The 23,740-nt window shown below is 35.9% G+C and overlaps 1 protein-coding gene across 3 annotated transcripts in view; it reads right to left on the bottom strand.

The window, feature by feature from the left end:
• The window catches only part of acj6 (abnormal chemosensory protein 6), an 87,917-nt gene extending 77,053 nt beyond the window's left edge, over positions 1–10,864 (bottom strand). For 2 of the 3 annotated variants that reach the window (XM_076365637.1, XM_031981935.2), the window contains exon 1: positions 9,875–10,864. In XM_076365637.1, coding sequence (XP_076221752.1) covers positions 9,875–10,036 — 162 coding nt within the window. In that variant the 5' untranslated portion in view covers positions 10,037–10,864. The remainder of the gene's footprint in view (positions 1–9,874) is intronic. The other variant, XM_076365638.1, reaches the window with a different exon arrangement.
• Between the last annotated feature and the right edge of the window lie 12,876 nt (positions 10,865–23,740).

Here is a 23,740-nt window from a genome sequence, read left to right as displayed (position 1 = left end):
ATCATGTTCCATGAAAAGAAAACATTTATATAGCTTCCACAATTAAAGATAAACAAAATATTTATTCAGCTGAACATTTCTTTTTCATAATTAAATTTCTCAAAAATGGGACAGTATACTGGAGAAAATTGATTCATAAGTTTGAACTCAGCTTGTAAAAATCTACAAGAACCACTGTTCGAAATCTGAAATACAACTGAAATTAAATTTTTCTGGACAATATTATCTTGTCGTTAGATTAATATCTACCTTACACTTAGATTAATATTCGTCCGAAACAATTTAGGGGAGAATTGTGGAAACGAATAGAAACGGATTCTTCTTGACAAAATGACAAGTCTAAAGAATATTCTACCCAGAGGAATATTTTGATAACTGGGAGACATGGAGTGTACATATACATAAAGACAAACTCGTCTTGAGCCTAACAGTAGAAATAGTAGAAACTGACGTCAGCTGGCATATTACAGTGGAAGGATTTTCTGTTAGCCAAGGTAGAAAGGTATGACTTCTCCAAATATTGAACCGCCTGAAAATTCTGTAAATCAGGCCACTAACTGCATTGGCTCCGTAGAACAGTAGTTCTTTGGAAAAGGGCTCGTTACAAACAGAGGAGGAGTACTGTTTAAATTTCTGCTACTAATGAAGCAAGTTCTACACGGCTTAATTTCCTCATCCCGTTTCTACAATGTACAGTCGACGGTAATGTTTGAAGTTTATAATATGCACATACGTCCACTCCTATCTCTACGAGTAGAATCAAATTTTAAATGTTCATCGAGAAACTTTGACTAATGATCTAATCATAAGATTATTGCCATAGGGCAATTTAGCTTGTTATTCATGAATATTTTAAAATTACATTACATAACGCTGATTGCATATTCGACATCTCATCGAGTTATGATTATTTTACAGTTTCGTAATATTTTTCTTCGGAGAAAGTATCACAGGTACTATTTATTCAGTGATGATTCTTAAGTAATTACAATTGACTGAGTTTCTTCAGGAATTTGCAAAATATACCCATGTGGATTATTCTATTTGTTCATATTTAATTTTCTATTAAGAAATTTATAAACTCTATTCGAATAAAACGTTTTGTAGAATTCAATTGATTTCTTACATCTGTTTAATTTGTTAAACTATTTTTACTATCGAACAACTTGTAATAGCTGCACGTTATTCATTACTTAATCTACGAACATCTTTTGTAATTTTATAATTTGCAACGTCGAGTGCCTTCCAATTTTAGAATGCTACGGACTGCGATTTTTCCAGATTAATTCTTATTTCCTTAGAGTACTTCCTGCGCGATTTATTTATCAATTTACTTTCCACTTCTCCATTGAATAAAGCGCGAAAAACGTGGGAGATGATCCTGAATGTACAATTCAGTGTTTCTTCTAAGAAAAGACCATCTGGTGTGCTATCGCTGCCGTGTGCCAATCGCTGATTTTTATTTACCTATGTATACACATACAACGCTGACAAATATTAGATGTATTTTTCTTTCGACAGTACTGAAAACAGTCCTTAACCTCTTTTCTCATAGGTCATGTCAAAGTCGTGATGAGAATTTTAGACCGAATCCGAGACACCTAAATGTTATTTACTTTTCCTTTAACACGTTGAATGCCACACGATTTCATAGTACAAAATACTCGAAATGGAAAGAATAGAATATTAAATCATTTGATTAAATTGCATTGTTATTATTGCGCGTTCATCTAGCTGAATGTCCTCGTATTAGATAGCATTATTTGTAATACAGAAATCTTTTTCGGATAATCATCGTTTCATTAAGTGAATTATAATAATTCAATTTGGTTGGGGGTCACCGGTGACCTCCATGGCATTCAACGCGTTAATCTAAATTAAATATTATTTTTCTATTATTTATCGTTAACCTCCACAGCAAGTATAAACATAAATAAAGTATCAAATTCCCTTCCTTTCGTAATAAATGGTCAACGATAATGTAGTTTCATCGAACACATTTGCAAAAGAAATCATAGAACAAGGGGTTAAAAGGTTGGAAAGAAAACGTACATTGTCAAATACTTCAGAAATGATTAACACCAGACAAGAAACATTTAAAACGAACTTGTCGAGCTTTAAACACCAAATCGACCTGTGAAAACAGATTACAATACATTTATTTAACACATTTAAGAATAAAGTATTTCTTGGAACGTTTCAAATTTACAGTCCACTTTTATATAAATGAATGTGTGTCAATTATTAACTATAATATGAAATATCGTCAGATCATTCTCTTACTTTCTACATGATAGAGTTTTAGCATACAGCTAATCACGTATGGTTCGTTTATTTTGAAACTGGCTTGAGTCAATTATTCAACGAAATCAAATTAATGTTTGTAACAATTCCAATTCTATATTATCCTTTCATTTTTGAACCGTTCTCCTTTTTTTAATAGACTTAAGCTACTTTCAAAATAAACGACTCATGCGTATTTATATAGTTTCTAGCCATGTCTAATTACTATCCATTCTTTCGCTTCAAATATTTTCAAGTCACTCCTGCTTCGTATAAAGACAAACATCATTATCATATTAAACATTTATTGTCAAGGAATATTTTAAAATGACATGCATTTTCCAAATGTACACTACTTAACACTTGGTTTATGGACATTTATCGTGCAATATTCTATTGATCTTAGAAAAATTGATGCTCGTCCATCTAGATTTTAGAAGTCACTTAAAGATAGATAATTAAAATACACAATACTATTGCACCAATAAAAATCGACGTATAGATTTACTAAATAATGTTTATGAAATTCAATATGCGTCAAATTGACGCGTTCCCTAAACCTAGAGTTAACGCCTCGTTACCGGTCACGAGTATGTTCGTGTTTATCGGTCCGAGTTGTTCGTGAGTTTCTTTTATTCGCACTCACATTAATTTATACCTGAAAGCAATATAGATGCTTATAAGAGCGTTTTAGATTGTATTCGTTAGCTTAGATCATTTAAGCTATTTTAGCATATTATATGTAAGGAAAGTATGTATATTACAGTTAGTAGATGTTTTCTATAAACAAATTCACCAGTCAGCAAAGTATTAAACAATTTTACGTTAGGTTCTCAGGAATTTGCCATCAACCGAACCAGACACAGACACAACCGGATTTCCGGCGACGTCGTTTCACGGAGTCTGCTACACTGCGTCGTCGCGTCGGGAAAAGAACGTTCACTTTTAATGGTTAATAGCTGACGATGCAGTGACTGTAGTGGAACAATCGATAATCGTTGTCACCGAGTCCCTCCAGAGTCGTTACACTTATCGTTGCCACTTTTTTTCTTCCTCGCGATATTCCGTTCGGACGTTCGGGCACAATAATCACGCACGATTTTTCCTTCCACGCCCGTTCAAAATGTTACCGTTCGACGGTTCCCCGGTTACTCAGATATTGACGAGGACTATAAATCCTATTTAATGGCGGTGAAACTAAAAGCTTGGAAATTTATTGTCATCAGCGTTAACGATGCTATGTCACGATAAAATAACGTTTTGGCCCGCCACAGATGAGCGAATATGGCGGATGATTCTATAAAGATACCGTATACCGATATTCCGTTCGGAAGAGTGATTTTTCAGCGAATTTTATTAAGTTTGAACATATGAAATGCACGTTTGAATATTTCATCGCCCCTTGCGGAAATTGTATGAACGAATACAGTGTGTAACAAAAGGAAGTAAACATGAAAATTCTACACTGTGATTATATATTGTGTTAGCCTATGAGGACAAAAGTCAAATTGTTCCATCCATGGAAACCATTAATTAAACTTTAATAGAATTCGCTTTATTGTGGTTCATATCGTGACTGTTGTGTTAAAAATATAGAGGTGAATTTTTTAAATTTTCTTTATAATTTTAACAATATGTTGGAAGTGATGTAATTGTGATATATATTTACTATAAGGGTAGTTGTATAAGTAGTAGTTGTGACATTCGTATTTTAGTGTTATATATCAGAAAATTATATGTATTACAATATTATACAGCTTTGTGAAATAGAAAATAGAAAGCAAAAATTCAATTGGCACAGAAGCAGCTTACGAAAGGTCATGTTATATTATTAATGTTGTCAGTACGACACTGAAGATCTGTCACGAGAACGTGCGAAACGATGGCCATCGAAATGTAAATAATTCCCCACCATACGATGAATGCATAATGGGAAACAGTATTAATTATCATAGATAATTAACACTACAGACTGAAAGTGTAATCACGAACGATTACCTATGACAGTGAATTAACAATGAATAACACTTTCCCCAAACTCTTCATAGAATTTGAAAACTTCGTTTGGATTTCAGAAAAATGTATATTACACATCCATTAACTTCATCAATTATTAAATGTGTCGAATGATTAGGAAATAAATCAATTATCAAGCAATTCACATCAGTTGAATTACACTAGTTGTATTAAATTTCAAATCTCTCCGAAAAATAAAATACACCTAATTCATTTCTACATATTGGAGTTAAATAAAAAGTGACCCCCGTTCTAAGTGATTTGAATAAATTAACATTGAAACAAGCGCAATATTAAACTTAATTTTATTTTATGTATATTCCATTTCACACGCACTTATTTAGTAGAAATATGAGAAAATACACAGTCTAGTTATCACAGCATTACTACTATTTCAAATATCTATTTTCAAATTATTATTTAGAACAAAATTCACCTAGACCTGTAATAAATAAAACTTTTCACGAAACAATCAACCATCAAATCCATTAACATTCTATTGTCAATTATTTATAAAGACTACTATTCAACTATACTAATATCTTTCTCTGTCAACGAAATGCTTAGAAAACATATCCCTATACTTATTTCGTTCCGCCTATTCAAATATCACCGCACCTGCAATCATTTCTATCTTAACACTTCATCCGCCAGACAGCAATTAACAGGTTCACCACAGATACACAATCATCCTCTAAAACGCAGCCTAATAATTTCCTTCGAACAGAAGCAATCACATTACGGTACTGAATATAACTTACTGACGCAGAATCGTAACTGCGCGTAATATTGAAAGTTCGGTCAACAACTGCCCAAGCGTTGTTTATTAATATCCAATAAACTATTCAACAACAATCCGCGGATAATTCGCGTAACGTTACCCGCTGCGCCGGTACTTCGCCCGATACCGTGCAACTCGAAGAATCCAAAAACGCGTTGCTACATTGAACCCATCATCGGAAGCTGAATGGCAACGAGGGAACAAGGGGTAGGGAAAAAAGAGTGAGGTCTGTTGCTAGAACGATGGCAGAGGCAGCCGAAAAATCGGAGGAGGAAGCAATTGCGTCGGATTCACGTTACCGGGCGTAACAGTACGGCTGTAATCTCATCTAGGCACTCAGCTCGTAGCGACGGTTTTTATCCTATTACGTCACATGAATAAACTAAAGACCGTGGAGTCCGCGACATAGTGGAGGAAAGAGATCGCGGGATTGAGGGGTTCCGTTGGGCGGGCGGGGGGTAGGTCGGTTCGACGTGTGCCATGGTTTCGAGCCCCGCGGAGGGACGCGGGACCAGTCTGCAGAGGGATTCCTGGCTGCGGATGGATACGTCGCGGAGAGTGCGGGATCTGTCAGGACCGGCGGATATAGGACTCTGCCTACGGAGAACCTGAGCTCCGATTGATTCTGCTTAGATGCCTCCCGCTTCGATGTTCTTTCCCGTTTACGTCGTGAAACGGATATCGCTGACGACACGGATGACCGAACCCACGAGGGTATGCGTTTTCTTGGATACCGGAGTTTTCGCCGTGCCGATACTATGGCGGCTGACGGAACTAAGCGCGGTAACGAACTTATAACGTGTTCCGATAAGTTATGAACGTCTGGGAAGACGTTCTAAGTGATTTGAATAAATTAATATTGAAACAAGCGCAATGTTAAACTTAATTTTATTTTATGTATATTTTTCACGCGCACTTTTTTGGTAGAAATACGGGGAAATGGACGGTCTAGTTATCACAGCTAGCGTTGAACTTCAGTTAGAAGTGCGACGGGACTTACTGCAAATTAATAGAATAATGTTGCTACTATGATGTAATAGTTTCGTAACAATATTAGGTTGGGTAGGAAGTGCTGTCACTTCACGTCTGTGAGGCTAGCGTTAAACTTCAGTTAGAAATGCGACGGGACTTAGTGCAGAATAATTTCGATAATATTGATACCATGATGTAATAATATTATAATAATATTAGGTTGGCTGAGAAGTCCTGTCACATTTCTAAATGAAGTGAACACTATGTTCGCGGACATTTATTGTACTATTTATTCTATTGTTCCTAGAGAATTTGATGTTCGTTCATTTGTAGCTTGGAAATTCGAAATTTGAAAGTGAACGATTAAGGTATACATTACGAAAAATCTGTAATGAGTATTAATGGTATCGAGGCTTTGTCATGATGGTATTATCAGGAAATTTGGAGAGTAATGTTGTTTCTCAAATGTAGAGTATACTATCAATCTGACCGTTAGTCTGGTAGTAATTAAAAAATATGGAAACGATATTGTAGTAATGTCGTTTCAACTACGAAAAAATGATCGAAATCGTTATTCTCGATAGATAGGAAATGATTGAAAAAATATATAGTTATTACAAAAACAGATAGACAAGAAAATTATATGAAGATGACAGTCGACAAGAATTGATTGCGTAAATGACAAGAAGAATAATAAACAAAGCTTATTTCGCAATAGCAAAAAAATTCATTTCATTTTTGGGAATGTATTGAGTGGATTATCAGTTAACGGGGAAAACGTAAGGTATTCAAATGAGTGCGTAATTAATGGATTTTTATCGTATGCACGTTCAACAATGGTTTTGAAAATGAAAATGCAAATCTTTCTTATTGTTAGTATGTTGTATAAGACAAACGTACTGTATAAAGAATTAATACGTGAATATATTATACATATCGTACAAATAATTAATTAAATACATTGTATTCTGGTCAATAATATGTCAACGATGTAAAATATACTTAGAGAACTGTGACAAATTAATTACTTGTTCTATCTGTGTTCCACCTCTGACAAAAGTTGTCTTCCATGAATGTTAAACATTAAAAATTTATGAATTCGAAAATCATTTGTTTCGCTCTTACAAACGCTTCCCTTGTCAGCCATTGTTGCATTCGTCATTTTAAACAGTCAACTGTAGATACATTATGTTGTAAGTTTGATTAATAATTATATTGAAAATTTATAATATACTTTCTACACTAACACTATAGTCTCAATTCTTTTTAGAATAACTATTGCTATATACTAAATATCACAACAATTAACCATTCCTGTACTGACAATTGTATACAAATGAAATGTGAAAGCAGTGTAATAAATTCTAGATTTAGAATTCAGGAGAATATTAAATTCAAAGGAAGATACGCAAACAACTCTGAAAGAAACTTTAAAGAAGTTGAAACGATTGGCATCAGTGAAAGGTATGGTAAGCGTCGGTAAAACAAACGACGGATACACGGAATGTGTGATACATGTGACAAGGGAAACTGGTCCCAATGAAAATGGATGATACGAACTTTCAATGTCTTTTTTATCGCTACCTTACGCTCCAAATGTATTAGGGTACTTCTTCAATCCAATAACCTGTTCATGTATAATGCATTGTTTCTTGCAGTCCTAATGGTAATCTCCAAGACTGACGTACAGTTTTAAAGAACTTTACATGAAACTAATGTGATGTGTAACATCGAGATGAATTAACTAAATGACACTTCGATTTTATCATTTTAAATTGTTATTCCATTGTTTGTTATACACAAAAATTGAATTTGTTTATAAAATATTGGAAATAACAGAATTAAATTCATTAAAACAGGAGATGTATGAAATATTTATTTAAATTGCATATGACAAAATATCGGGGACGTATTATGTATAAGATAGATAGATAACATCCATTATAACAAAAATATCTTGAAGCATAGATCCGTTCTTATTGAAAATGTTATAAATTATGACATATTACTTGTATTTTCTCATAAAATGGGAAGTTTATATTATTTAAATTATAATAAAGTAAATAGAAAACAAATCGTACTTCATAAGGGTAGAATGAATTTCGAAAATAACTTTTTAATACAAGAAATGCTTCCAGAAATAAAATGATGAGGAAACAATTTTATATTGTATAAAGTTTGATTTTATGATATTTTTTCATACGAAGTACTTTTAACTATAATTTCTACAAACTAAAGCTTTTGTTTATATTTTTAGTTCCACTATGAATCCTCTTTGTATTAAGACTATATAATTGATCCACGTCTATATAATTGAAATTAATAACCGATGGCTGAAATACGGAAAAAATGATTAACTCAGTAGAGACTTGACGTTATTTAATAAAAAAAATCAATATATATGTTTCCTCGCATTTCCTTTACATTTGGAATCTTAAAAATATATATCGCTATGAAATTTCAACAAAACTTGAAATTTTGAAAACCAAAAGAAGCTCAAAAAATCACAAACATAATTTTCAATTTTTTTGCTACATTATAACTCATACAGCGATCACTCTCTTCCAGAATAAAAAATGTTTACAATATATGATTTGAATTTTGTGAAAGATCAAAAACAGCTGCTGCTCGTGCGTGTTCTTATTCGCGGCCTTTCTTCGTCGCCAGAAGTAGTAACAAAAAACCTATAAAATTAAACAAACAAGACTTCACATCGCTCTCTAATCCTTATTGAACATTTGCGCAAAAGTAGCTATTATTCGCATTTTATATTTTCTCGAAAAAGATTTTCTACAAAATGATCACTTTTCAGGTCTATATGCTAAATCCCCATTCACACTTGTCCACTGCTCAAATAAGAATTACAATAACATTTTTTTAACTAAATTTTATAAATTTAAGGAAGAAAATTTATCTACGTCTTAATTATAATATTTTCAAACTAACGATTTTAAATTGGTGTACACCGTTTTGTAACAAAAGTACAACGAAATAAAAGGTTTACTTCTGAACCTGAGATTTAATCTCAAACAATGCGGGCAAAGACAGTAAATAATTCCTTCTTTCCCAGAATATAACAAAAACGGCTCCCTCAAACTAGTGCACCATCAATTACGAAAGAAGAAATCATTGTCCTCTCCGAATTCTGTTTACGTCTTCTTTTCAATAACACCATGTCATTTAAAGTGTACCACTTGAAATGCACTTTAAAAAATACCAACAATATCGAAACCAGTGTACATGATACATTTTTACTCTGATGCGGGTGTAAATATATTTATTACGAAAAAACTGGGAATACGCAATCCAGTATCAGTCTCCTCGCGGTATTTTCAAATCCAAAAACATCCTGTATAACATTAGAACCTACTTCAAAAGAGACCAAACAATCAGAACGGTGCTAAGAAAATGAGACCGCGATTCGCTCGAAGAAAGACTGGAAAAATGGAACGGAGTTAAAAGTGTCGAGTGTGGCTCGAAATAAAAGCTCCTATGAATGAAATTGACATCGCGTCACGCTCGTGGAAGGAGTCCAAAGCGTAAACCTGTTAGCTGTGGAATGTAGTCTCAAAATTTCTCGTGTTACGCGCAGTAAAATCAGAAAATGAAATGTATACTCGTCAAACGCGGGGCGAATGCACCTAGGGTACATTCGAATGAAAAACCAAAGCAAAACAAAGGAGAATTACATGTTTGTCTGAAACAAATAAAGAACCGATCGTTGAAAGAATACTATAATTTCAAGCTTTAAGATGACGTGTATACCGGTGAAATGCAATTAACTGGTTAAATAAAAAGTAAAACGGTGCGATGGCTACTCACAGTGGGGTTCGGCATGCAGCGTCGCGGCGGCGGCGGCATGGGGTCCGGCGCGGCGCGATACGGCGGCGGCGAATACCTTCCGGAAGGGAAACAGCCCGGGGCGGTGATCGGCGCCCCGTGGAGTCCCTTGCTCCCCATCATCTTGTCCGGTGAGTACATCATCTTGAAGTCGGCCTCGTCCAAGCTGTCCAAGCTCAGACCGAAACTATCGCGAAACCGGCACCCTCGAACAGGAACGATACTAGCAGCGACAGCTGCGCTTCTTCTCCTTCACCACGGTATCCGTGGTTCGCATCTGTGTGACAAGAATCCTGAATGTCCGCGAGCCCTGGTAAAAAGTACTTTTACCTTCACTTCCACCGAATCCCTGGCAAATAGGATGCCGGCACACCGTACGTACGAATCACCGTAAACGGTCGCGCGTACACGACCAGGATGGTACATCCACACTCTCCCCTTTTTACGAGCGAACACTCATCCCAGTCATCCTCGGGCGGAGGAGACCGATCAGTCTGCCGGTTCTATTACGATCGACGGGACGGATCGCGGATCTCGCATCGTTGCACGTGATCGCGCACACGGAACGGCTTCCCCCGATTTCGCACAGTGTGTTCTCCGAGTGTTTTACCCTTATCCCCTAACCGTCGCAGCGTCGCCGATCGAGCATTCCGATCGGTTCCAACGAATCCATGCGAACACTTCACAAGAGAAACTAGACAGTTGAAATGGACAGCGGGGCGGGAAGAGAGGCGAGGGAGACGGGTCGTCACGTCGTTCCTCCCGAGGTATGAATAAATAATTCCCTATTGAGGAGCAGCTGATTCCGAAGGAGTCCACTGACGCGGCGGACACGACGACCGGATCAGCGCCGCGAGGACAACCGCCGGGACGTGCGCGCGAGGGGTGAAAGGTGTTCGGAATCGTCGCCGATTGTTTTAATTAATCACGGTGGAACCGGATACGCGGATGTGTTGTCCTGATGCTCTGCACTTTTTGGTGCTGACTGGCCGGCGAAGAGTGCTCCGCGGATGAACTCTTCCACGGGGGATGGCGGGAGCAGACGGAGCAGAGGGAAGCGATGGGGCAGGGGGTGGTGGCTAACCGGGATGCTCGCGGAGCGGCGCGTGCTCGTTGCATGAGGGGTTGTTCGTCACGGGGTGAGCCGAGAACGACCGGAACCCGGAGGGGTACGGCCGCGCATAGGCGGAGTCTGATGCAGCTACGCTTGCGCCCCAAATCCGTTCCGCGTCGGCCATCTTTGCGTTTGCTTTCGGCGTGGGTGTCGCTAACCGCGACCACCGTTTGTCCATCCTACCTGCATTCAACCCTCCCTCTGTTCCATGGTTCAACCTATCCTTTTTTCACCATCCCTCTGTTCCATCCTCTTTTTTCTTTCGCCCCCTCCCCGCCGGCGTTACACACCATTCCAGGCTAGCGGCTAGCTACCCCCTTAAGTACTGAACCTTGCCTCGCGCAACCTTGTCTCGTCGAAGGTGCTCCGTGTCTTCCACCTTTGCTATTCTTCTCCCACGTCGTGCTTTTGTTCGGCCACCGCGAAATCTCTCGTTCGGCTGTCACCGCTATTGTTGGATTAGTAGCTACGTCGTAAACTGGTCGGCCACGGTCGTCCTTCTGTTTAACACCAAGGCCGCTGCTGTTTGCCACCTCCCCCACCCCCCGCCCTCTCCCGACGTTTCTTATTTGTCTGTCATATGAATTACACGCATCGGAACTGCGTTATGGGGATTACTCGAAGTTTTGTTTCTTCATTCGTTCGTTTCGGTATGCTTGACACGGCGACGCGTTGGTAAGACTGAAGAGGCATTGACTCGATTAAGGTTGTAACGTTATAACGAGTTGATTGAATAATCAGAAATTTGATTTAATTATAACTTAAGAAGAATTAATTGACTTTATTAATGATGGAATTATTGTACATGTTCTAACGATTCTGTTTAACTTTCTTATTTTCTGATTACTGAAATTATAAAGGTGTTTAAAATTTATTATTTTCATTTATATAATGGAATGAATATCGCATTCGTGTATATAATTGTAAATGTTCGTTTAACTCGTGATGGGAATTTTAATGAAATGTATCGTAAAGGAAGGTAAATTAATAGTTTAATGAATGTGTACAATTTGATGCAATCTTTTAATAATATTTCGATTGATATTACAATTAAAAATTTGTACAGTAAGGTAAACATCGCTGTTTTTATTTCAAATTTATATAATTATACACCATTAAATTGTTTTATATAATTATTGAAAAAAATAATTTAGTGATATTTTTATCAAGTATTAATCATCACTATAACATGGTTATTAAAGAGTTCTTAACAATTACATTTTCATGGGACCATCAACTTTAAACGTAGCACTACAACAACTGCCAAGGAGTTTTAAATCACAGTTATTTCATATTACATATTTATTATTATAAAGTATTAGGAAATTTAATTCCATATATACGAATTATCTAATTCAATTCCGACTTTGTGCGACCTTGAAGGTCATTTCAACACTCATAATTGAATTCATTATAATATATACCTTTATTATAATACAAAGATAAGCAGTTCAGTATTATATCATTAGTGTATCATTATTATAAAATCGAAATCCTTTAAGGTTTAGATCTTGGTTGTATTTTTTGTAGATATTATTTATAACCCAGTGTAAAATATAAACTATTACAGTACCCCGACACTTCACTAGCTTCATAATAATTAAATTCAATGCATTTTGTCATACATTAATTTCAATACATTATCGTTTGATCTTTGCATGTATAATGTATGTATTTGTATGAATGATTTATATGTGTTAATCCAATCTCCATGCCTATTTACAGTTGTTTATATACATAGAAATTACAATATATTTACGGTTGTGAAATATGAGCACTGTAAATAAATATAAAAATATGAATGTCAAAAAATAAGCGTTCTATAAAGAAATTCTTTTGATGAAATTGAATAAAATAAATCATTCAAACGAAATACAAGAGTTTAGTAATGAATGTATTTTTTAAAGATTTTAATTAATAGCAATTTACTATCATTATTTCTACCTTTCTTTAAATTAATACTTTGAAATATTATTTAGCGACACGATTGATTTTACGAATATATTTTGTTCAGTCTGTCCACTTCAAGTAATTATTACGCTTGTAATTAAATACTATTAAATATTAGTAATATGTAATACTAAATAATAATCTACGTATAATACCTCCTAATAATTATTACACATGTCGCTTAGGTACCACATAAACATTTCTTGATAATTGAAGAAACCACTTTATTAATCTTTCTTACCATGAGCTTTAATTAATTTCATAGTCCTGTACTTAAAATCTTCTATTTTCCTTTTCCTGTTGTATACGTTGCATTGACTTACGATATTTTCATTTTGAATATCATAAATATTCCGATACAACATGATTGAAAAAATAACGATTGCGCAAACAATCGGTATTCTAAGACAATTGAGAATACTTTAACGATCAGCTACACTGCTATTTGATCGGTTGTGTCTTCGTAGTAAGTGCAGATTTGTGTGAGCTATTTCATAATGAATTTTTAAGGTGTCATGGACCCTTCGTAACCCAGATCCCCTCTGTTACTCCCACAAGACCCTGGGACTTTCGTCGATCCAATAAACGAATAAAGCCGTTTCACGCTATTCTTGACTCTCGGATCCCAATCCAACTGACCAACACACAAGCTGATTTTTCCATTCTTTTATCCAGGCCCGTATACAGGGGAAAGTTCTCGATCACGCATTAGCGAAAATGTATGAATTCTCTATCAACATTATTTGTAAATTTAGTTTTCTGTTGCTTTCTTGTAAAGAACAAGAAGATGTTATCACACTCTTATTTATAATAATGCTTTTCATCTTACGGTAATTCATAAAGTACATTTTAAGAAGCTACCCCTAACTTACCAATTTATAACTTTCACTTACAATAAAAAATTGTTTATATTTGAATCGAAATGAAAAGTAATATATGAAAAGGAATTATATTGGGAAATATATTCATATAACGAAATATGTAGGACACCAAGTAGAATCAACCGTCAAGAATCAGGCAAAGAGTGTCAGGAATCGTGAGTAATTAACCCCTTAGAAGCTATGGATAACATACATCCTGAAAATATTCTATATAACACTGATATGTTATTTATTTATAATTAATTAATTAAATAATAATAATAATAAATAATTTTAATGTATTCAATTTCTTTTACTTAGATACATTATTATAATATGTGAATGATTATCTCCACTCGGGTGCCTATTTAATGTAGTCCTAAGTTGTTTGTTTTAGATTATACACTATATGTAGGACTACTAAGAACCCTCATAGCCGTTTTATAGACTCATGTAGCTAAGTAATTGAGTAATTGAAGTAATTCTTCCTATAACTCTTTTTTTTCTTCCTATAACTGCGTTTAACGAGTATACACGTCATCTTAAAATTCTTAATGGTGCTAACTTTTTCAACGATGGATAATTTATTTTTTGAGACAAACATATAATTATTCTTTGTTTCGCTATAGTTTTTCGTTGGGATATATTTTAAGTGCATTTGGCCTGCATTTAATAAGTATACACTTCATTATTTGATCTTATTGCGCCCACAATGAGGGATTTTTCAAACTAAATTCCACACTCAGTTGGTTAAGGATATCTACAAGATAACAAAAATACTATTCTTGTTACGTGGTTCCTTGCAACTGGTTCCAGAATACTATTCCATATATCCAAACAGATGTTAGTATTGTTTTATAGCCTCCCAATTCATTCGTAACTTTTTTTATTCTTATTTTCATATTTAGTGGACTCTATACTTGTTCTTTTATTCGTGCGTCAATTATTAATTTATGTATTCTTGCACTGTGCAAAGAATTAGTTCCAAAACTGAACAAATCTTGCCACATCTCCGAAATAAAACACTTTAATTCTTAACGATCGAGAGCTTTTTTGTAATACTTGCCCATAAGACGACAGAAAATTAGGTGAAAGCTTATAAAATGTTTATAAGAATGAAAACTTAAATAGCACAGTTAAACTGGTGTATTTAGATATAAATTTAAGACATTTAATTCATTAACCGCTTAACTGCGCTCGACGAGTATGCGCGTCGTTTTGAATCTTGAAATCACACTAATTCTTTCGACGATAAATTAAATTCCAAGTTAACAGATTAAATTCTTTACATGTCCCCGTGGCGGGGCCTTCCGACCGTTAAAGGTTAAATCTGTAACACAAAAAGTAATTTATTGATCTTTGTTGTCCAATATACGTACTCACGCCGCTGAAATAGGATACACCATGCTAAGTGTCCCATAGAAAATATCAATCAATTTTACCCCTTGCCAAATAATATCATGTCGAACTTGCAACGAAGATCTCACACGAAGTTATGCTTTAAATATATCAACCGATATAGACGAATACGAATATAATCGTGCACATGATCATGAATATAAACACAGAATTCTTCTACGTTATTAAAGTACCAATAAATTGTAACAAGGTAATTCAAGCGAGGTTTCCCTTGTGCCCCTAAGTATCCACCTCTCTGATCAATCAGACAATCTCCAGTAGCATCCTGAACGCCTCATCGATCACCAATCAGGAACACGATTCGAGGAGGAAGAATGATAAGGAGAAGATCCAACGTAAGCAATACACCCATAAAGGATAAGTAGGGATAACTTTATCTATCGAGTAAAGTGGGCGAAGCCAATGATTCATTCCGCGGAAAAAGGAGAAGCGGCGGTAGAAAGAGTAACGGCGGTATGGTTGCGCGACTAGACAGGTCAGCAGGGGGAAGACAGGAAGGACAGGGCAGCGGTACACGAGATGGAATGTGTACGATGGAAGAGGAAGCGGCGAGAAGCGCGAGGACGGGGGAGAGTGCACCGAGTTCGGCGGCAGTCGTTTTCCGAGGGATGTTGGGCGGAAGGTTCCCGCGGGGCCTGTGTTATCGCCTCGGCAGGATGACCAGCCCGCGGTATCAAATATTAAACCTACTTGCACCGGCAGCCTATCCTCGACAAGGTATCCAAACCTTCCCTCCGACCCGATCCTCCGACTACCCCTCATCCTCGGACCACCGACCGACTCGCCACCACTGTCTGCCATCAAAACCTACGCCTAGTAGGTTTACTGCCGCGTCTCGATCTCCCGGATCTCCGTGATGCCTCGGCTGTTTTCCGCGCTCCTTTTCGAATAACGGGACGCGGTGATCTTCCTCGACGGCCGACCGTTCCCTTTCTCCAGCCGAATCGATTCGTCAAGCTTAACCAGTTAACCCTTTGCACTCGAGAGGTGACTCTCACTCGCCACTTAATTTTGTACAGTAAAGTTATAAAGTTTGATATTTAACACTCCGAAGTTTTTCACTAGAAATATTTCAACATTTTCTGATGAGATGAACACGATATTATGTAAAACTCGACGAGAAATTCACGTGGATTGACGGACAAAGCTATCTTACGTCAATATTTCTCAGATTGATGCATTGTATGAAGTATAATATTAAATGTCAAACTTTATAGCTTCACTGTAGGAAATCAAGTGGTGACTGAGAGTTACCTCCCGAGTGCAAAGGGTTATTATGCTATGTATAAGGCATCGATTTGAGAAATATAGAAATAAAGTAGCTTTGTTCCTCGGCGTGTGATTTCTCTTCGAGTTAATTTCAGAAAATGTCGTCTTTATCTCATGATCGAATGTTCAAATATTTCTAGTGAAAAACTGCCGAGTGCAAAGGGTTAACTGTGTTTGACGAGTATACACGTCATCGTCAAGCTTGACATGATAATTCTTTCAGCGGTGAATTCATTTTTTCACATAAACATGTAATTCTTCTTTGTTTCGCTGTGATCTTTCATTAAAATATACTCCACGTGCATTCGTCCTGCGTTCGATGAGTACACGCTCCATTTTTTTATTTTATTGCGCCCAGAACGGGAGGTTTTTCCAACTAAATTCCACAGTTAACTGGTTAATGGGGCGTTCTGTTCCAGCGGGCAAAACGGATAGATGTTCTTTACTTACTTTTAGATTTGACACTGGATGTACGGCGCTCCTTGGAATGACTGATTTTAACTTTCTTTTACTGTACTGTTCGTGGAATTTGAATTTGAATCAGTTGACTGCTTTTAACGAGTATACGTATTATTTGAAAACTCAAGGTAATGCTAATATCTTCAACAATGCATTATTGATGTTTCCGAATGCTATGTATGTCTTTGTTCACATTGCTTTCGTTTTTTATTAAAATATATCGTAGCGCACTTTCTCTGCGGGAGATTTTTTAAACTACATTGCAAAGTTAAGAAAGCAATGGAAGGTATGTATATCTAAAATTATATTAGAAACTTTATGTTCCCTTTTATGTAATCTAACAAATATCGTGTGGGAACTTAAAACATGTATGCTTTATTTTTGGTAATATCATTGTACCTATTCTTTTTTTATTCACTTATAAGTATATGGCTTTATATATTTTTGTATTTATTAAAAATATGTCTGTTTTCTGTAATATGAAAAATGCAACGTATGAGAACATTCGTAAGGAACACGTAAATATGTGAGAGTGAAGTAATGATTAACAAAAATTTTCATATTTATAATCTTCAGAACGTGTTAGGAAAATCAGATTAAGCATGAGGATTTATAATGTATGAAAATAATGAATAAACATAAACTACAATTTTATTAATCGCTGCTCGCGTGTAGAGAAATTTATTTTATTAAGACCCCGAGCAACACGTGTATTTACGCGTTCCAAACTTTTGACGCCATCTAGAGCGATATACATCGCGGATTTCTCCTGTAAAGTTACCTCGAACGCCCAAAATTCAAACCTCGTAGACAACGTAATTTTATTTAGCTAAATTTATGTCTAGTTAATTTTTCCCTTCCTTTTGCATGAAATAATCAAGAATTTATAAAATTATATATTATAAAATTCTTTAGAAAACCCTGAATTGAAAAGGTAGTATAAAGGTAAGGGCGCATGCAAGAAAAACTAAGGAATGAGGATACAGAAATAATATATTTAAATCATAATTCAATTTTTCTATCACAATATATTAATTCCTTGTTGTTTTCTCTGTCCGTGAAATCAAAAACAAAGTAACCAAGTAATTTACAGTAATGGAAAAATGGCAAATGCTAACTACCCACTAGTTTTTCACTGAGAAGTTTACCTGTCACGAAATATGGCGCATTTCTAGCGAGAGGGAATGAGTCAAAACTGAAATACATATAATTAGGTTAACTGCCGAGTAGAAACTGCATATTACGGGTTCGATCAAGGGTAACAATTACGTCAGTAGAGCTGACTATCGCAGTTGTTCAAAAATGGGGTAAATGAAAATTAACCGGAAGTGTGGCTCTGATATATTATTTGTCGTATTAGCGTAATAAATACATTCGACTATTCACAATGATGTAATAATACATTTCGTTTCTACAATAAAAAAGGGGTGAAACCAAAAGAAATGTACGTGTAACTGTTAGATAGTTTACGAATGCCTAATAAGTTTTAAAATGTCACAGTATACTTTCAATAAAATAATTCCTTCTTAAAGGAAAGAGAAGCTTTTATGGCGTACATTAGAATAATAGTACAAAATTCAAATAAGATATTATTATATATTTACTGTTTACAATCTTTAACTCAAAATTTTCTATTAAGGATTTATTAAAAGAATATAAAGAACACCGAAATTGAAAAATATTTCGAAATTTGTTATATTTATATTATTATCTAAAATTGAATTAAAATCATTAATTGCCAAATTTGCAGTATTTTACAATTATGTTAGCAAAATGTTTACGTACATTAGTAAATGAATATTGAGTTCTTTAATGTATTAACCGAAATAAAATATTTTTTGTCGTTACTCATATCTGGTAGTTAAATCAAAACATTGAAATCAATTTTAATTGATTCTTTTGTCAGAATTATATTTGTACTATTTTTATAAAAACATAACAAATATCAGAAACTTTTGTAAACAAATATATTGGAAACTGAGTCACCACCTTGATTTAATAAATACTTACAACCTGTTGTTACTATCTATAGAGTTATTAATCATGCAAGTAACTGTACGCGTATTCCTATTCTTTGGAACATACAGATGGCACCACATGGTAATATCGCCATCGAACCGAATTCTGCCTGTAGAACATATTCCCTTTATTTGACATTGCATAATTTTATTTACTATTTTGCCCATCATTTGTTTCATTAATCACATTTACTGTTATTCTGTTAATTTTGTGCTTCAAATATTTACTGAATTATTTACTGTAATGTTTTATTATTCATAAATAGTGTAGAAGCTTATGTATTTACAGTATAAATCTTTAGTACACACTGCAACATTTTTCTAATCTTCTTTTTTACAAATTAAAACTTAAAATTCTGAATTTACAAAAATATCCAGCAGTCCATTCATTAGGTTGTTTAACTAGTTAACTGCGTTTAATGACTATACACGTCATTATTTGCGCGCACAATAAGAAATTTTTAAAACAAGATTCCACACTTAACGGGTCAATCAGTTTATTTATTCCTGACATTCGTTTTTTTGTTAAAAATTTTAGTATTAAATTTTATGTAATGAAAAAACACGTGGAACATCGAAATAAAATAGTTTTATTTCTTAATTTATGTAAGGCAACTCTTTGTACTAGTTGCGAAAAATGTCGTTAATGTTTCATCAGAAAATAATGAATATTTGTAGTGGAGAATATTGTCAAGTTCAAAGAGTTAAATATCATCAAAAAATAATAATAAATACAAAATTTATTAAAGAATTCACAGCTGACCACCTCTTTCCGCGAACGTATAAAATATCGCCGGCCGTCAACAAAACTTCTCTTATTTAACCACCAGCCCGTTAAGTGTTAATTTGTTTTACAACGTATCAAGTAAAATAAACTCTTAGATATGTAGAAACGAGCCGTTGGAGACAAGTTGGCAGTAAACGGCTTGTTTATCGTAGGTCGCGCGATGCTAGACGACTTGTTAACCCTTTGCACTCAAACGTGCAACACACAAACGTTGACTTCTACCACTGTAAATTACTTTAATATATGTTCTTAAAACTAAATACAAGTTTACATCCAACAACACTGAAAATAAATCGAATGCAAAGAGTTACACCGTCACTATACGTTAGTAGTAAACAATTTTGTTGTTCGTAGGCCGCACGATGCTAGGCTATCGCGGAAGTTAACTGATTAGTTTCTAGACCTTCCCAATAATCCCTGCATATGTATGTTTAGTTAGTTAATGTGCTGAAAATTTCTATACATAGTGCATGACATTTGACCAAAGTGTGACATAAATAGGTCATACAAATTTATTTATTACGAGAATCAGTAATAAAAGAGTGGCAAGTGTTGCAGATACCAAAGCAACAAGTTGTGAAAAGATTCAGTTTTATAAAGTAATACTCCTTGAAACTCAGTGTTTTATAGATTTAAGTAATTAATAGAATACAGAATGACCTCTATAATATGTGGTAAATCATTTTCTTTTCATTTATTATTCAAAGGGATGAAATGTTGTGTTCTCACTCTTCAGATTTAGAAGTACATATAAAATATCTATCGAATTCGTGTAATTTTTTGTTTTAAATATTCTACAATGTTTTATGAACGACAATACTATCCTTTACATACATTATAAATTCTCTAGTAATGGTAAAAGGTTATTTGGTAATTATGTTCTTCGTTTTATAGACCTATATTTGCATACTGGCAACTATTAATTTGCATACATGTCGTCGGCTAGATTTGAAATGCTTCTGCATGTTTTATGTCTTTATATTTATCATATAACAATGTCGTCAATTAGTATTAAAGGTTTAATCGAATGATTAACTTCAGTAACAGTGTAAATTATTAAAAGGCGTTGTAGGCATTTTAACGTATATAAACAGATGTGTTCTTAAAACTTCTTGGAACTGCAAGCTGGATGTAAGAGTTCAATATTCATAACCGTAAAATAGAATCCCTCTTAAATTAATATTAACTGTATGATATTAGTGTTTATTAATTTGAATTTGAAGCCTTCATCGCGTGTTTCAACGGATAATACAAGGTAAGTGATTAAAAATGCAGGAGCATGCACCAGAATATTGACAATCAAATTCTGATTCGCGGGAGTATGTATTTTGGTTGAAGTCATCAACATATCGTTATAACTGATTTTATTCATCCGCTCTGGGAAATTCTGTTTATCTTTAAATAAAATCTGAGTGATATATTCTTTATGCCGAACTTCTTTTTGTAAATGTTCCTAAAATCAGCCATTTTTTAATTTATATAACAGGTTTAATATGTATTTAAAAAATCAATTAAGAGTTGTAACGTAAATAATTTGTAGCATCACTTCAACATTAACAATTATTTGATCTAAAAAAACACGTTCAAAGATGATTGATGACATGACCTTTAAACGTCCTTAAAATCATAAACTATGTAGTAATAATGATAATTATCTTATTTAATAATTCGCTTTATTAAGCAAATTAATAATAGCACAAAATTTAGAAGAATATAATCAAATTTGCAATTTACTTGGAAATCGATAGGACTTAATAGAAAACTTAATAAAACTACTGTCCATATCATTCTTATTCCCATAAATTATACCTACCATGCAAAGTCACATTAGCATAAATATCCAAAGCCTACTAACAACTTCGTCATTCAACTTAACACTAAAACTACGGAGCAGTTAAATTGACTTTTCGAAATTTCTCTGTAGAAACTCCAGGGGTGCATCTATTGAAACTCTAAATGAATCACAATTCAGTCCGCGTGTTGCTAAATCGACGTTTTTAACAATTTCCCAGAGAAACATCTGTCGCCTCTCAAATAATTGCAAAACGAAGAAATCAGGAATAGGTGATTTCCACCCGTCTAGTGATTCCAGTATTAATTCACGTGTCGCAAGACAAACACAAGATCCCGGAAACCACGAAACAAACAATAACGCAATGAACATACCGCCGCGCGGTGTACACCGGTAACACCGTAACCTCCCAAAGAAACTCGATTTCCTCGTCAGGCGGGCATCATAAATATTCCACGAGTCCCATCGATTTTCGAACATCAGGATCCGCGGGACAGAGAGGGCCCCGGTAATCGCGCCCGCGGAAATTGGTTTACAAGACATCGTGCGTCGCTGTACCGTGCCGTTCGCGTACATATAATCATTCGCGGCGCCGCCGTTGAAAATCTATGAAAACCCATGGCCAAGTTCCATCCCCGATACCGTGCAATATTAATAAACCGTACAAATCACCGTGGCTCAATTCCACGGTTAAATCCAGGAGCATAGGCCATAGATTACAGCAATTGAGGCCGGAAAGTGGAAGCGGAGGCGAACGAGCCCGCGTAGGCGGCCGTAGGAGGTGGAAGAGGAAGCGGTAGGGAAACAGGGGGATAGCTGACTCGGTGGCACGAAGGGTGGCCCCGACCGAAGCCGGGGAATAAGGAGGAAGAGTCTAGCTGGGAACACGAAAAGAATCCACGGGAGAAAACGGGCGGATCGTGCGGGGCGGTTGGAACACGCCGGCGAAGGAAACGTAGGACCACGTTTCGCCATACAATACACACACGTTTTCGGGGGCGCGAGAGCGCGATCGCGTGTTCGCGGTCCACCCACACACCGACGGCGGCGCAGCGCCGCACCAGAAACCCTCCTCGCTTTCACACACATACGCGCACGCGGCCACCGGCGCCGTAGTCACACCGACGCATAGATTGCATACTTATGCCGGTACTGTGCACATAAAGTTAGGGCGGCGCGCGCTCTCCTTCGCTGCCGCACAAGAATAAGAAACACGGTAGCATACATAAACAAGGAGGTTGGGGATGCAGCAATTTAAAACGTACCCCGGAATTCCTCCCAGCGGGGTCGTAGAGCGGCCCTCTATATTACGAATTCCTCCCTTCCTCCCCGCCCTGCCGCACCCCTGCCGCCCTTTCCGGCCAGCACCTTTGGCTTCCTCCTCCTACCTGTGTCCCCTTGCATCTTACCTACAATTTCGGCCGCATAAAGTGGGTCTATCAGCGCGACGAGCCGCGTATTAGCGAACGCCCGCGATGGAAACCGAGATGCGCGAGTTGATTTTCCTGATATGCAATCTGTACGCGGACATCGCCGTTTCGGGCTCCGTGCTGCGTCGCGTTTGTTGATCACCTGACGGAACCCACCGCGCGACTCTGCGCTAACTGTACTCGGTTTTTATCGGAGTGATACACTGATTACTGGGAATAGTTGTGAAGAATCTTTATTGCGAATAACTGCTGTGGAGGACCTCGATTTCAACCCTTTGCGGACGAAGATTGTTTAAAATGTACGAAACTTGAGGCACATCCTGCCGAATTGCGCATCGAATGCTTAAATAATAGGGAAACAGGAAACAATTTACTGATCTTTTTCTGTTTTAGTAATAAATCATTTGTTTGAAACTTAGTATCACTAACATGAGAGTTTGATCTCGGTAGAGTGTCGACATTCGTCCGCAAAGGGTTAGATTATACAGGGATTGTACGGCGACTCTGCGCTAACTGTACTCGGTTTTCATCGGAGTGATATACTGATTACTGGGAATAGTTATGAAGAATCTTTATTGCGAATAACTGCTGTGAAGAACGTGGATTTTAGATTATACAGGGTGCGCTACGAAGCATGATCAGGTTAGATTGTTTTGTTGCTAGCGGTTCGATTGAAAATTTTGTTAGTTGAAATAACATGGTTCGGGGAGAGGTTTAAGATGATTCTACCAAACTTTTTGTCAACCCTTT

The sequence above is a fragment of the Nomia melanderi genome, chromosome 3 (genome assembly GCF_051020985.1).
Source record: "Nomia melanderi isolate GNS246 chromosome 3, iyNomMela1, whole genome shotgun sequence".
NCBI lineage: Eukaryota > Metazoa > Arthropoda > Insecta > Hymenoptera > Halictidae > Nomia > Nomia melanderi.
The sequence above is the reverse complement of the archived record's forward strand: the minus strand, read 5'-3'. Positions and strand labels throughout refer to the sequence as shown.